General features: G+C 35.2%; 1 protein-coding gene across 2 annotated transcripts in view; it reads left to right on the top strand.

The window, feature by feature from the left end:
• SEC24B (SEC24 homolog B, COPII coat complex component) overlaps positions 1-16,060 on the top strand; it is a 46,365-nt gene that overhangs the window by 12,467 nt on the left and 17,838 nt on the right. Inside the window, exons 3-9 of one of the 2 annotated variants that reach the window (XM_068187407.1) lie at positions 1,641-1,826; positions 6,584-6,688; positions 9,694-9,774; positions 11,523-11,704; positions 13,298-13,482; positions 14,591-14,693; positions 15,560-15,686. In XM_068187407.1, the coding sequence (XP_068043508.1) occupies positions 1,641-1,826; positions 6,584-6,688; positions 9,694-9,774; positions 11,523-11,704; positions 13,298-13,482; positions 14,591-14,693; positions 15,560-15,686 (969 nt within the window). The remainder of the gene's footprint in view (positions 1-1,640; positions 1,827-6,583; positions 6,689-9,693; positions 9,775-11,522; positions 11,705-13,297; positions 13,483-14,590; positions 14,694-15,559; positions 15,687-16,060) is intronic. The other variant, XM_068187408.1, reaches the window with a different exon arrangement.

The following is a 16,060-nucleotide window of genomic DNA, read 5'->3' as shown; positions in this document are numbered from 1 at the left end:
GTACAAAGAAAAATCATATTTTATTTCTCAGAGTTTAGAAACATTTTTTTTACAATTTATTTAAAGGATTCACATAATTTTGAAGGCAATTGGATAACCTTTGCTTGAGAATAGATATTAGTACTTGGCAGGAAGGTATTACATCTTCAGCTAATCCAGGTGTAAATTGGTTTTGGCTTTGAGCATGTGACACTGACATTACAGCATTTAGCACTCTCTACAGCAGTGCTTGATGCTGCAATGTGGAAAATACCATCACCCTACAAACAGCTCTACAGAACCTGGGTGAGCACATGGATGTAACAAAGAACTTCCCTTGTCATCTTGCATATCTTGCTTGAGGAAGCTACTGTATTAAGAGCATTCCTGCTGACAGGTTCTGAAGCTCCCATGAGGAATCTGCAGGACACTGTATAGAAGCAGAGGCTATAGGAAGTCCATTGCAGTAAAAAAATGCTCTGTATGTTCATTGGAAAAAGACATAATTTCAATTTTGATAAGACTTGCGAAAAAGCCATGTGTATGCTCAACATCAGATTTTAAAATTGAAAAATATATTAAAGATAATAAAGATGTGTGCTGTAAATTTTGACTGTTAATAGTAAAAACAGAAGGATCATTTTAAGCTGCCTCTTCTTCTTCACCCTCTAAAGGAAACTTCAACTTGCCCATGAAGTTCTTTGAAATATCACCTCCATTATTCAAGGAAAAGTCAGGGACCGTATGAACTACACAGCTATATGTGTAGAAGATGCTATATGTGCAAAGTTAAAACTACCTCTGCATCCTCTAGCAAATTTGGTGACTTAAACAAGTACTCTGCAAATGGAGAATTATGCTCTTGCTTAATTTCTGTGTTTGTTTACTGAGTACTTTTGGTAAAACCATTTCCTTTCTCTTCTTTTTAACAGCTTGGACAGTCAGGGTTTTTTTAGGAAGAACCATAATACAGATTTTCCCAATTTATAAGCAAAGAGAAACCCTTAGTTGAGAGCTAACTTAATTGAAGTTATGTTGTCCTTGTCTGATAGGAGTTTCAGCTGGGCTATGTCAAATCTCTCAAAGCATTAATCTGACCTTTTTTTAAGCAGATTATATCTAGTCCAGATGTCTAAAACACATCAGAAGTTTTGTGGAATACTCAGGATTGATTGAAACAGAGTGCTTGGAATATGAGTCTCATAATTGAATACCCATATTGCAGAGTGCCAGCACTGGAAGGGAGGCATAATACTGGTCTACTGCACGAGATTTCCTCCCATGGGAAGAATGTTGAAGGTTGTATTTCAGGTGGACTACATTCCACTTACCTGGGAAGAGTAATTTGTAAAAGTACAGCATTGTGGGGATATATCAAAAAGATGCTTCAGCTGAGTCTTGCTCGTACTGCACCATGCTTTCTTTTTTTTTTTTTTTGCAGTTGTCACAGCAATTTGTTCATTATAATGGAGTTTTAGCACTGTAGGTATTGAATTTTTTAAGCAACCGATCTTTTTATAGATATTTGTTTGAAGGCATCTCTCTTTGAAGTACTGTACTGTTTTTTGTAGTTACTGTGGAATCAAATGTGATTACCTGTGCTGTGTAATTGTCTGTGCAAGTACATACAAAGGGTTCCTGCTTTCTGTTGTTGTTTTCAGGTGGCATTGATTCTTCACAGCCTGTGCACTCAGTGAACCAGAATGTTCCATTTACCAAGCCTGGAGTTGGAACATCTGCTTCCTCTGCTGTGATGTCGTCAGTGAGGTCACCTGCTCCAAGCCTGTCTTCAAAGCCACCATCTTCACCATCTGTTACACAGTCACCAGAGATGGCCCTTCAGGAAGGTACTAAAAGGGAATGGGAAGTCCCACTACAGGCTTTTGCTGTATTCCACGTGCACATATGAATGCTGGAAGTTTTATTGCTGCTTTTCTGTGTTTGACTGGAGCACATCTCTGGCATCTCATCAGGCTCCCTGAATGGTGGTGTTTTATGTCACCTTGGTTTTAGATTCTCTTAGTGCTTGTGTTTGATTTCCTTCATCCATGTGTTGCCTTTGGCTTGTTTGTCTTGTTGGCAGTCTTACATGTCTCTTGCTCAAAAACACTTTCTTTTAGTTCCCTTATTCTAAAAAACTGCTCACTAGCTTAATTTTTTAGAGGAAGGTCTTAAAATTAGCTTGTAATTAGTCTGTATTGGAAAATGAATTGTAAACTAGAAATCTGCGAGTTTGTGAAAACAGTGAGTTTGAGGATTAAGTTCAAACTGGTAGAATTGTTTTCTTACTGTAAGTGCCTATGGAAAGCTGTTGCAAGAATTCTTGTGGGAAACCTGAGTGTTTGTATAAGCTCCTTCCTATTCTGATGTTGGCAGCATCTTGACAAAGAATCGATTGACTCTTGAGCCTTCTTCAGTTAAATTAAACTCTACACTGGTGTTTTAACTTGCCCCTTGATTATTACATGTTTCTGTATCTAGTATTCAAAATCTAATTGTCTGCATGATTTTATTTTTTGGCTATGTTTTCTCTTAGCAATTTCAGAATTTTAAATTCTTATGGAAAAGGACTCTGACTGGGGGGTGGATGTAGGCATTAATTTTGTCAGAACAACGTGGTATCTCTAGTGTTCAAAATAATTGGCAACCGCATGGTGTGTGATTGTCACAGCGCATTTTTTTATTCTTAAATTACAGAATCCTCTAATGTAAATAACTAAATTACCCCTTTTCCTCCATTTTCTCCTTTTTCTGGTAGAATGCAGATTACAGGTTGTTCATCAATCATTTCTATATATATTAGAGGAAAAAAAATCCATTGCTATAAAGTCCTATGTACAGCATATAATTTTAAAGAAAATCTGTCAATTTTTGGAACTGTGGCTGTTGCACAGTTTTATAGTTTATTTTGGTGCTAGATAGACTTTGTGTTGTAGGTGTGCTTGCTAGAAAAAAAGTGTTGCTTCTTTTTCCAAAAAATTGCAAACCACATTTTTAATGAGAAGAAGGATTTTAGCTCTTTAACTATTATTGCCTTGATGTGCAGTGTGTGTGTTCTGGAAGTAATTCCTGTGAAATGTGTGAACACCTGGTACAGCAGCTACAGATCAGTGGGTGCTGAACTTCCCTAAATTCAAATGCTTCCACTAAGTGAAGGTGAATGCAGTAAGTAGCTGAATGAGCACATTTTAAAAACAACAATATGTTGGCAGTATAAAGATAAGTTGTCAGGAGTTTTTATTGATCTAATTTTGTCTATTTACATGTAATCACTCATAAGTTTCTATGTTCAGATAATGGTTTTATGAGCAGTGGAAGACTTCAAACTCTTTGCTAGTTTTGTTTGAGGAGTCTGAAATAAATAATGTGCTCTTGCTTTTTTTTATCAACAACTTTTTTATCAAAAATTAAATGTGGTAACCATTTGTGGAAGTGAACCTACTAAAAAAACAGAACACATGTACTATGTATTTGTCAGGGTTAGAATTCCAAGTATGTTCCTCTTGCAGTAATCAGATGGACTTGATTTTTTAAAATATTTTTTTAAATTATAGAATACCATTGTCTACATGAAAACATTCTGAAAAAACCCAGTTTGAATTAATTTTTTAAAAGGATTTCATTGTTTTAGGCTCCTCTTGGGGCATTCCTTTAAAAACTAAAAAATTCTAATTGTTTACTTGACTATCTTCTGACAGGACAAAAACCTTAAAAAGTATTGAAGCCTATTTAATCTTACATAACTATCTGTACAAATATAATGTGCACTTTATATTTGAAAAGCTTTTATGGTGTGGGTGACTGAACTTAAAATACCTAAATAGTTGGTTTATTTCACAGGCAAATGTGTTGTTATCACAATTTATCTTCTGTGTCCTGCCATCTACATTTCTAGGTGTCTGTAGATTATAGTAGGATAAAGCCTTTGAGTGCAGTATTATTCTATCACAGGTACACTGCTTGCAGGGTTTAGAAACTTCCAGTCTAAGAAACTTGTGATAATTTAAATTATGTGGTTGCATTTTAGGCCAGATTTATGGAATAACATGACTCAAAATAAATAATTATTTCAAAATTGTTTTTTGCAATTTTAAAAGTGGGAGATTTTAACACCATTATCAAATCTGTAAAAGATAATAAGCAGAACTGAGTTGTCACAACAGAAAACATGATCGGGCACATGATGGCACTTGGAATTGCTGTCTGCAGCCACCCATTTCTGCCCTCAATTGCTTTCTCCCCTGTGTTGGCCTACTATTGGCATTGCTGGGCAGTGAACTAGAATGGGAGACTTTCCCACCTGACAAGGACTTTTTAAACTATATTGTTTTTTAGCCAGATCTATTCTCTGGAGGTTTTTTTTTTTTTGGCTGGACATTTGTACTAGCACAGCACAGTGTCAAAGGTAGAAATCTGTAGTACTGCTGACAATGAAAATAAATCTATGCAAACTCATAAGGCTGGGAAGAATCAAACCAGCCTGGTCTTTGCAGCATTCATAGTGACATAATTCATGATTCCTGAACTTCTATGTTGCTAGCATATTTTTTCAATCTCTTTTCTTCCATATTCTTTCTGAGCACCTGCATCCTTAATGCATGTGACCAGTAATGAGTAATACAGTCCTTTTCTCTCATCTGTGCATGCTTGGAATTTTTGCATTGGCATGCACTTTCCAGGTAGATATCCTTTCTTTCTTCTTCTTATCCATGTACATGATGTCTTTACACTCTCCCACTGGGCACATCTACTTTTACTTTGGTTCTTGCTGTTACAATGCAGCCCTTCTTGTCATCCTGACTTTTTACCCTTTCACTTGCATGTTAATTATTTTAAGGTAGGGTTTTGTCCCTCTTTCACAATAGAGCAGTTGTTCTGTTTTATTCCTCAGTAGTTCTCTCAGGCCTGAGAAAAGACATTGTTAGTGTGTTAGCTCTAGTCTGTTCTTGCACAGATAATGATTTTCTTGTATTCTCCTTCCCAAGTGCATTCAGTAAATTTATAAAAGATGGGACTAGAAATTACTCCAATTAGCCCTGTGTTTTAACAGTATGGAAAAACTGAAGCACTGAATCTACTCAGTGGCACTTAGGATGATTTTTCATTCATTGTTGTGACTACTTGAATTACAGAGAAATTTGATTGGAATTGTACAAGTATTAATGCACTAGATAAAGGAATATAATGCCCATCTTTTCTTGCTCCAGTCTCTCTATGAAAGTTCACCTTCTCAAGAATGTTGTTATATAGTTTTGCTTTCTTTTCTTTTTACTTCAAGTATTTGAGTAGATACTCTTCACCTTGATTCTGTTGGTGTTTTTAAAGTGAAATTAAAATGCTCCACTTGGGTTCATTTGCTAACTCTTTTTGAAATAGCCATGAAACTAACACCATGTATAGACCATATTTTAAGTAAAATAAAGGTTGATAGAGTTGATTGAAGTCATGGATGGGCATATTATTTGTTTCCGTGATGGTTTCAGATTATACATAACATAACACTTCTGTAAAGCTTTATGGTATAAAAATGAAGAATGCTACTCATTGGTGCCACAGTACTTCTACAGACAGAAGGAACCCCAAATTCCCAAATATTTGAAGAGTTCTGAATACTAAGGATATTTTCTCACCATAGCAATGCATTAGATTGATAAGAATGAAACAGTGATCATTTGCATTTATTTAGGATATCACTGCCTGACTAAAAGCATATCTAAAATCCTTGCTAACCTCCCTTGTCACAAGAGAAATGTAAGATTTCTTGAAGATGATGAAAATGCATCAATAACAAATAATGTAGGAAATTAATTATAAGCCATTGCTGCATGCTTTACTCTGTTTTGAAATGGTATGTTTGTGTTGCTTTTGTGTATTGCTCACATATGTTTAGAGTAGATATTGTAAAAGCAAACAAAAAAACTAAAAAAACCCTAATAGGTTGTGCTGTGGAGGTGACAGCAGTAACAAACAGTTGCTGCATTGTCACCAGATACTAGAAGTGCATGGTGCAATCACATGCTTATGAGCCCGAATTTAGGCACTCAGGTAAACATAAGACAACTTTAATTTACAGGTTTACCTAGCTTTAATTTCACTGATTGTGTTGTGCTCTCTGTATGTGTGTTTGTACTCTTGCATGTGGCAACAGCAGTATATTTCATTCATTTCTGCCAGAATTCCAACATTAATTACTCTTGTCTTAAAAGGAACAGGTGTGCCAAGCAAAAGTTAGTACTAAACATTTTCATAACATAATTTGAATTTATGTGGAAATAACTCCTTTATTTCTGTGTATTAATTTATGAAAGTACTCCACTGGGTAAAATGGTATTAAAAAGATAGGTAGGAAGTCTGTGTGTTTAATTTCTTGATACACATGCACATACACACATATAATATTATCTGCTAACTTCCATGTGCTACTAATATTTTACTGACCTAGCCCACTAAAAACTGCTTCTAGGGTTGTAGATTTAACTTGCTGCATGCTGGGATTTTCTCTGAAACAGCTGATTTCTCTCACTTTTAATGCAATGATTTGTGACTTCCGTTTCTCGTCTTTCCTGTCTGTCTGACTCTGATGTTTGTGCTTTCCAATTCACAGGCATGCAGTATGGTGGATATGTTAATAATCAAGCTAGCTCTGCACCAGCTCCCTTGTCATCAAGTTCAGATGATGAGGAAGAGGATGAGGAGGATGAGGAAGCAGGTTGGCTTTAGCTTTACACCAGTATCTTGTTCTCTTCCTACTCAAGGTTTTCCCCATATTTCCGTCCCCTGAAACTTTTTCTTCCTTTAATACAAAGCATCACCCTGACTCTTCAGCTTGAGATTTCCCATCTGTTTCTAGTATAGTAAACAAAAATAACTTCAGTACTGACCAACAAGTAGGTCCTTTTTTTGTCACCTTAATATCAGATGTTTTATGCCTCTAACAAAGTAATATTTACAACTTGCAAGACTCCCATATTTTTAGTATTTTGATTTGCAGTGGGTTTTAACTGAAGATAACTGGCAGTAGAACTTACACTGATAATTGTTCAGGTTAAGCTACCAGGTGGCATTTGTATCATTACATTAAATAGTGTTTACCGTGTTTCTCATTTTATGCCTAAGGAACTCATACAATTAAGGTAGTAAACATTGAGAGGTTGTAAGTGTGCTTTTTAGGACAGTAAATTAATCTGTGCTGATTTTCTTCTCCTTCTAAAGGTATATGTCTCAATGGTCAGGCTCATAGGTTTACTTTTAATCTGCTTGCTTTGTAGAAAACTTTAAAAGTTTGTTGATTTTTCATTTTTAAGAAGCAGTTTGTCCTGATTGGTAGAAGTGTTACATACATGGTTGCATTTTGCCTGTTTTGTCAGAATGACCTGGTTTTGTGAGTTTAATGTTTCTCACCAGTTTAGTTTCTTCAATTTTGGTAACCTTTTCTTTTGGAGCTGAAGAAGTTTTTACTGACTCCATGAGTGGTAACAGTTTAAAAGCTTTTTTGAGATAAACATGAGACTGCTACCCTTGTTGATAGATGCAAGTAACAGCACATACCTTGTACTACTGGCTTTTAGTATTGATTAGGAATAGGAAACTATTGTAGCTTTTTCTTTAATTTTATTATGCGTGTTGTCAGAAAAAAAAAACAGCACCAGTTTTATTAAAATAATTAAATCAGCGTCTAGAATACTGTGAAAATAATGTAGTGTACTGATAATATTTCTCAGTATTTAATTATTTTCAGTATATATACTGAGAACAATTTTGTGAAGAATGGAACAAAGCAATGATGACATCCAGGTCATAATTAAGAGCAGTGTGTTGAGTTTGCCTGCCAAGGTTTTTGTCCAAATGATGTTGATTGGGTTTTTTATCAATTGTAAACTTTTTCTCCTTACTTTGTTCTCTAAACAAAGTTTCATACTCCCTACCATCATGGTGTCTCAAGCTCTGTACTTCACTAAAACCTGTAACCTTGGAGGTATCATTGCATTTAAATTTATGTAACGGAAAAGAGTGAAAGGGTACCCAGGTTCCATACGGAGGCTGTCTGATTAATAAGCAGCATTCTGTTTTATGCCCTGTCAGCAGGAGCTAATGCAAATCCTAAACAGATTACAGTAGACTAATTTCTGACTTGGACTGTCACAGTGGTTTTATGAAGAATAGGTGCTGGAAATCTGGTTGCTTGTGTTCATGTAACCTATCAACTGTTTTGATGACCTAACAAAAGTATATTTTGACTTTTCTGTAGTAAGATTTAGAAAAGCTTTAAATGCCCTAATCCCAATCAGGGTAAAAAAAAGTCATGAATCTTGATTCCTTCAGCTTCTAGAACAGAAAATAAAATCTTGCAATTATGTTCTTTAGTAACCTCCAGGATTAAAAAAAAATATAACATTTACAGTGAAAATCTGAAAACTAAGATTATGTGAACGTCACAGAATTAAAGTTTCCTTTAAGTAATATATTATTGTTAGTCTTATGGATTTTTTAAATAGCTTTTTCTGTTTCTTAATTGAATGCTTTAAAAGCAAAATGCTCAAGAATTATCTATACTGTCAGGATGGTGCCATGGTATTTCTGTATCCCAAATGTCAGTGATGTTATGTTTTCATATGCAGAGTCTCTTCACTTGGAAGTCTCAAATGTTCCACCATTGAAGTTTTCCCTTGAAATACTTTCAGCTTTGCAATGGGATGTGTGGTCATGGTTGATCCTTCCAAGTAGAACAGTATCAGTGAATCTTTTCAGTCTTTTCTGCCACAAAAATTATATATACAATTTTCTTTTTTTTCCTCAATTCTTAAATAGACACTTTTTTTTCTATCACTTCATGGCTTGGTGTGTTTTAAAGAGAACATACATTTAATCTTCTTGGCCCTTTTTTCATTGGAAATAAATGTGCATGAAATCGTGTTGGAAGAGATGTTTTAAAGTAATTCTTTGTTTGCCAGATGTTTTACAATAAGATATTCAAGATCTATGCATAGGTTGAACTAAAAATTAAGCAGTCGAATCTCTTCAGTCCTAATGGCTTTGTATGTGCTCATTGTGCTCTTTTATATCTGCCTAGTTAACTTTTGGTACTTAATTTTACATAGTTACTTTTTACTTAGCTACTTTAGGCTGAGCCAAGAGTAATTGTTTATACCGACTGAAGTTCAGACTCTTGTCAATGATAACGAAAAAGAGAATCTTCAGACTGAGAGGAAAGCCAACTGTGAATTAGAATGATACAGAAAGGAGGGAAGAATTAGATCCTTGTCACTTTGGCTTGAAGGTGGATAATTATTCTGAAGATGATGGGAATCTTCTGTTGCTTGCAGTTGTGAAGAAAGTCATGAATGGATTGTTCTTAAAATGTGCATGGCCTCAGTTGATATAGTCTAGAAAGAACTTCTGGTTTAATAGAAAAATATTTTTTATTTTGAGAAGCAACTTTTTTCATTGTTTTTGTCTTTTTCCCATTGATATCTCTTGCTGTTTGTTGGGCATGTGCTTATTTGTTTTTAGTATCTTGCTGACTATACTTTCTCCCTCTCCTCTTTACAGTGGTAATAGTTTTCAAGTCTTAAGGCTGAAGTGGTGGGGTTTTTTCCCAGGATCTTTCTTGACAGTTTCTTATCAAAGATTTTAGGAAAAAAAATCTCAGTCTTTTATTTATCAAAAGTTTACGATTCCTGATATCCCTAAAGTTAAACTGTTTTCCTCCCCCAGCACTTGATAGTTCCTCTACTACAAGCAGTGCCTCTCCTGTTCTGAACAATTATGATGCTCTGGAAGGAGGTGGCTATCCAGGTAAGCAGTTTGTTTTAAATTGTTTATTCAAGGACATAAATGTGGGTTTTTATTGTTTCTGGTGTTGTTTATTGTTAATTAGCAAATAGATGAAAGGCAGTTTCTATGAAAGGAACAGGGGAAATTATCAGAGGAAACATACATGTCTTTTAAAATAATTTCTCACAATTTTATTGCTGAAGTTCATACAACCATTTAATAAAACCTCCCTGAATCATAAGTCATACTTTCCATTGTAGTATTGAGGGCAGTGCTGAAAATATGCTGAGTGTGAAAGCAGCATCTTTTTTCTAGATTATACTGTATGCCTGATTGTGTTGTTGACATTAAGAGCTGATAATAGTTGCTGACACATCACAGAAGTTTTGGGAGACCAACAGTATCAGCTTGCAGAGATGCTTGGATCAGGTTATTGTCTTTTATTTTTCTTCATTTAAAGAAAATGGCTGCTGTTTTGCTTACTCTTAGCTCTAAAAATATAAGGACTGTCAGGTTGGTTCTAAATTAACCTACTGGCTGACTACCTTGGTCTTGAAATCTGTAGAGCTGCCATTTGAGAGCAAGTAGAAAAGATGCTATTCAAAGTTTTTTAGCCAGTATTTTAAATTAATAATTGGATTAATTTGGAGGCCCTATCCCCTCCTGGCTCTTTTGCCTTGTTCTGGCCCCTGGGAGTGTCACAGTAGTTTGCCATAGTTTGATGGGTTCCTGATTACAGTAAGATCTCTCTCAGTTAGCAAACTGTATTGTTATCCACTTAAAGTCTAGCGGGACTACAAATTCTATACCCTCTGGCCTGATAACTAACCATTTTGGTTCTGCTGAAAGCATATTCTAAAAAGAACTTGTTCCTTTTGTTTTTAAAGATAAACAAAATCAATATTAGGTTTCTTAAATCCGTTGCAGTTTTTTATTGTTTTATTGGGATTTTTTCCCTCATGGAGTGTTCATGACAAACATGGTTTCTTGGCAGTTGGTTTCTTGAGTGCTTTGCTCCTTTGCTTGCACTTTTCCCAGTTGACTTCACCAAGCTTAAATTCTTCTGAAACTTAGCTCACATCTGTAAACATTTCAAAAGAGTACTTTGATCTCTTTACAGCTGTTAAGTTCACTGCGGATTTAGGTCTATATCTTACTTTCAGTTTGAACTTGAAAAAAAGCAGAACTAAGCTGTGCTGCAGGGATATACGAGAGAAACTTGCATCAGGTTAAAACTTCAAAAGAGAGCATGCTTTTTTTCTCCTCTACCATTTATGAATACTGTCAAAAAATAAGGCTAAACCAATGGAACTCTTCTCTAACTGTAGGCACAGCTTTTCATGAAGTAATTCTAGAATCATGGAATGATTCTAGTCATGCTGTGACAGTTTTCATAAGTGGTAGAGGGGAGACTAAGCATGAATGGTCTCATTTGTAGTTTATATCAAATGTGTATATTAGAATAAAATGTGGTTCTATTTTTATTCAATTCAAATGATTTTTTTTTCAAGTTACCCCTCTTTGTAAAATAACATTTTGTTTGTAGTGACACAAGACCCTGGTCATCTTCCATACACACTGTCTTTGTCAAAATTCTTGAAATAATCTTTCTTTTAATTTTTTTTTTCAGTGCAGAAAAATAACTTGATGGATAATGAAAAAACTTACGAATGGCTATGTTGTTTTGAAGCATTTAGGAAATTACATTTAAATTAAGAAGGAAATAATAAGTATATTCAATATATGTGGCATTTCTTTTGTCTTTCCAGAGACACATTCTGTGACTAGCAGTCCAGTTCCCTCTCCGTCAGTCCTCCAAACATCAAAAGCTTCTAAGCCCTTTGGTTATGGATATCCAGCACTGCAGCCAGGCTACCAAAATGCAACACCACCTACTCCTGTGCAGCCCAGTAATCCAGGACACCATTCTGGTTTTCAGCACTATGCACAGGTTTGTATTCTTAATTTTAAAATTACTTCATGAAGTAAATTCCTGGGAAGGCCCTTTTCTATGTGATATATTTCCCCTTTATTTTCATATTTCATATTTTTATAGTTTCTGAGACAATAAACAGTAGGTATAATACTGATGTCATATTGATGTCTGGTTCTAAACTCGTTGGAAGACTTTGGAATGAAAGTGTTAAGTGTGCCTCCAAGTAGTTAGGCTTAACAAGTTTGCTTCACCAGTTATTAGCAAACTCCACACTGTTAAGCTTTGATGTTTGAAAGAGCTGAACTTTATTGATTGGAAGCAATGAAGAAGCATGAGGAAGTACTTGATCAGTATATATCAGGGCATTGCTATGGGCTATGATCTCAAGCATTGAATGACCTTATGAGCAAGGTCATAAGGCATAGCATGGCCTGGGGTCCAGATAAAAGAGCTCTGTAGAGCTTGTGCTGGCTGTGTGTAGTGGAGCAGGCTGCCTGCATCTGCTCTGTTTTCCTCATAAAGATAGCTCCAAGCCCTCAAGAAACTGTGTACAATAACCTGATTCCTGTTGTACGCGTGAATCCCCAGAGAACAGTGGCAGAAAAAGAGCCAGGTACTGAGGCAAGACACAAATGCTGAAGAAGTGCAGAGAAATGTATGTGCGAAGGGGTTTAGAAAAAGAAACATACTGATACACAAATCCTGCTCTCTGAAGTAAGGGCCAGCAGGCAAAGACAGTGAAACTGCTGTGGTAGGTGATCAAAATTCCTTACTGCATATAACATCCAGTAAGGCTCTCACTGTCACAGGCATAATGTAAAATGTGACTTGGAAGAAATGTTTCTTTTTTTTTTTTTTTTTTTTTTTGTAATTGAAAGGGTTGGCTTCATCTTTACTGTAATATGAGATGAAGTCAGGCTCTTTCAGGAGCACACAGTAAAAGAACAGCAGTTGCTTCAAGTGAATAAAGGTTGGACATATAAGGAGAAAATGCTTCAGGATAGGAGTGGGAAGCACTAGAACAGATTGTGCTGTGAAATTGTCAATCCTTAGATATTTTGAAAACTTAGCTGGATGAATCTCTATGAGCAACCTAAACTAACTTTTAAGTTAGCCTTGCTTGAGCAAGGGGTTAGACTACCAGACATCAAAGGTGCCTTCCAACCTAACCTTTTCTCCTCTTCCATGATGTTTTGTTTTAATTTTAAAATAAATATTTAAGGTCAATGTCTGTAACTTGGAAAAGTTGATTGTAATAAAAGTCAAATTGCAGAGCAGAGTGGGAGAGAAATCATGTCAGCCTTTTTAGTAATTTGTTTTCTTATGCCTGGAGAGATCAAAGGATTATGTGTGACTTCCAGTGTTGATTTGTGTAATGAATTTGAATTTTGTCCTATGATACACATTTGGAAGGTGTGTCACATTTGTTGTAGCATTTTTAAATTTCTACAGTACAACACTCGTTTTGTTTGTTTGGGTTTGTTACTAATTGCTGCTGTATCCTTTTTTAATACATGTCTGGAAGGGAGGGCACTACAAGAAGATTGAAGGTTGTTATTTAAACATGATGGTGTGTTTTACCTGTTTGTCATGCTCTTAACTTTACAGCAATATCCAGGTGTGAACCAGCTGTCCTCTTCCTTAGGAGGATTAAGTCTGCAGCATTCTCAGCAGCCAGAAAGCTTGAGACCAGTAAACCTCACACACGATAGAAATATTTTACCGGTGTCTTCAGTTCCAGCACCTGTGCCTAACTTGAATTCTGATCTTAGGAAATTAAACTGCAGTCCAGAGTAAGTTTACTGTGTCTAGGACAGTGTCTTGTATTTTTTAGTGGGCAATAATTATTTAAAACTTCAAAAAGTGTCTCAGCTGACTCCTAACTTTGAATCTTAGTGATGAGCTGATAAAATCCCTTTTAACTGAAAATAAGTTTATCCTCTGAATCATTACACAAATATTTTAACTGGCCTACCATCAGAATTTATTATATGCAGTGAGTGTAGCTGGTTCCTAAGTATTTTAATAATTTTACTATATCTTCACCTTGTTTTATCCATTTAGAAAAAGGTATTTTAATAAACACCTTAATGTTACACACTATGTTTCATAGACTATTTTGTAATATTGCATATGATTTTTTCCACAAAAGTATTACGATTATGCCTGAATACACTTAATAATTTATGAGTATATTTTACTATGATAATTCTGCAATCACGTATCCGTTTACCTGTAATTAACATTAAGTAGTATTATCGACTATCCCAAGTCAAGTGCAGCTAAGTACAGTGGAAAGTGCTTTTCCCCAAAGATTTTTTTTGTAATTCCAAAATAAGTATTCTTCATTGCCTCAAAGTGACTCAGCATCCTTATTCCTGTAGTGACAGTGCATGGTCCCACCAGAAAACAGAAATCAGAAAACTGAAGGCCTGGAAATCATTCTTACATGTGGTACACTTTTGACAGCACTATTTGTGCACTGGACTTTTTTAGTGTCCCTTCATGCTACACAGAAAAAAAGGTTTTGACTCTCTCAGTATTTGAGATCCTTTTCTACTGTTTTCTTATATAAAGATGACAGTCTGAGTACTAGTTAAATACTCTCTTGGTTCACTGGAAAAATCTTTATAATGAACAGAAAAATACATAGTTTCATTGGATGTTGTATCTAAAACAGTTCTGTCTTGCTGAACTACTAAACTGTGGAGCAGGGGAGTATTTTTTTTTGTTTCCTTACAAAACCTTTTTTAAAATCTTTCTGCATTTTTTAAATTAAATCATCTTTTTAAACCATAGGATTTCTTAAATTTCTAAGTTCTTTAAAATCAGGTGTTAATACAATGTTTTCAACATCTTTTAAAATTTCATTTTTAACATAATGTTTCTATTTCCTTTCAGCTCATTTCGATGTACATTGACAAATATTCCACAGACACAGGCTTTGTTAAACAAAGCTAAGCTTCCTTTGGGTTTGTTGCTGCATCCCTTCAGGGACCTGACGGTAAAGTACCTTACTTTTTTTGTGTGTGTGTTTGTTCCATATATGCATTTGTTTTATTTTCATTCACAATGAAACATAATGAACTCTAAGTCCCAAGTTAAACAGAAGTACAAAAAAAATTGTATGTGACTTAGAGAGGAGGAGAGCAAAAAAAGCCTTGAAATTGCTACTTCATTGAAATGCATAAGGGAGAAGTCCTTCAAGTTTATTTTTTTTGTTGTTGGAAGTCGTTGCTTGCCTGTGGTTCTCTGAAGAATTGGCACTCTGAGTGTTGGGCTCACAACATCTTGAAAAGGTGTTCACAGAGCTCTCCTGAAGAGTGATGCTCGGTTTGAACGTGTGACTGGCCTGATACTTGCTGTCAATAAAACATAAAGACAATGTAAGATTGAAACTGTATTCATAAGCTTCATTCATTCATGTTAAGCAACTCCTCGCAATGTAATTTATTAGCATTTGTGTAAAAATGCAAATAACTGTCTGGTATAATTTCTTTTTCTTGATTGTGTGTTCTTTGTGTAAGGTTTGCTGTCCATCATATTTCTTATAGAGTCACTCAAAAGTTGTCCTTTCATAATTCCTTTTTGCCACAGTAGCTGTAATTTAAAGTAGTTTCATTTAAGATCTTACTACGTCTTTGATTTTGAGACTATATTAAGAAAATAATTGTTAATTTTTTTGGTTTTAGGGGGAGATTTTTTTTAATAGACATCATAATTACTCTATGAAATTGAACTAAACAGCTAAAAAGAAAGATGATAGAAAATGAAGCCTCAGAAAGCTTTTATGAACTGTACTGCACAGAGATGATTTCCATAAAGTATATTACATACCTTTGTGACAGCTTTTCATTGTTTCCTTTTTAGCAATTGCCAGTAATAACATCAAGTACAATAGTGAGATGCAGATCCTGCAGGACTTATATCAACCCTTTTGTTTCTTTCATCGATCAAAGGCGGTGGAAATGCAACCTGTGCTATAGAGTTAATGATGGTAAGTGACTGGGGCAGGAGATGCTTGCATTTATAGAATCTCTTTCAAGTATTTGCATTGTATCAGTCCATGGGGTATTTTAGGTTAAAACATAAACTACAATGACAATGTCCTTATGATCCAGAGATTTTGAAAAACATCTTAAGGCAGATGTGTTGTGCTTTTACTTAAAACAAAAGATTGTTTTGCAATCTTTGTGGACATGAAGAAAATTTATTCATAATAAACTGGTTCCTTGTCTAATGAAATCAGCTAATCCCAGTGACTGCTGTTGCAATATGCAAATGGAAACATGATGACAGCTACAATCCAGGCCAGAGGTTACGAGAAGCAGTACAGATTGCTGCTTGTTGTGAAATGCTCGACTTGCATTG

Source organism: Anomalospiza imberbis, chromosome 4, assembly GCF_031753505.1.
Source record: "Anomalospiza imberbis isolate Cuckoo-Finch-1a 21T00152 chromosome 4, ASM3175350v1, whole genome shotgun sequence".
In the NCBI taxonomy this organism is placed as follows: Eukaryota; Metazoa; Chordata; class Aves; order Passeriformes; family Viduidae; genus Anomalospiza; species Anomalospiza imberbis.
This window is presented reverse-complemented; position numbering and strand designations above follow the sequence as displayed.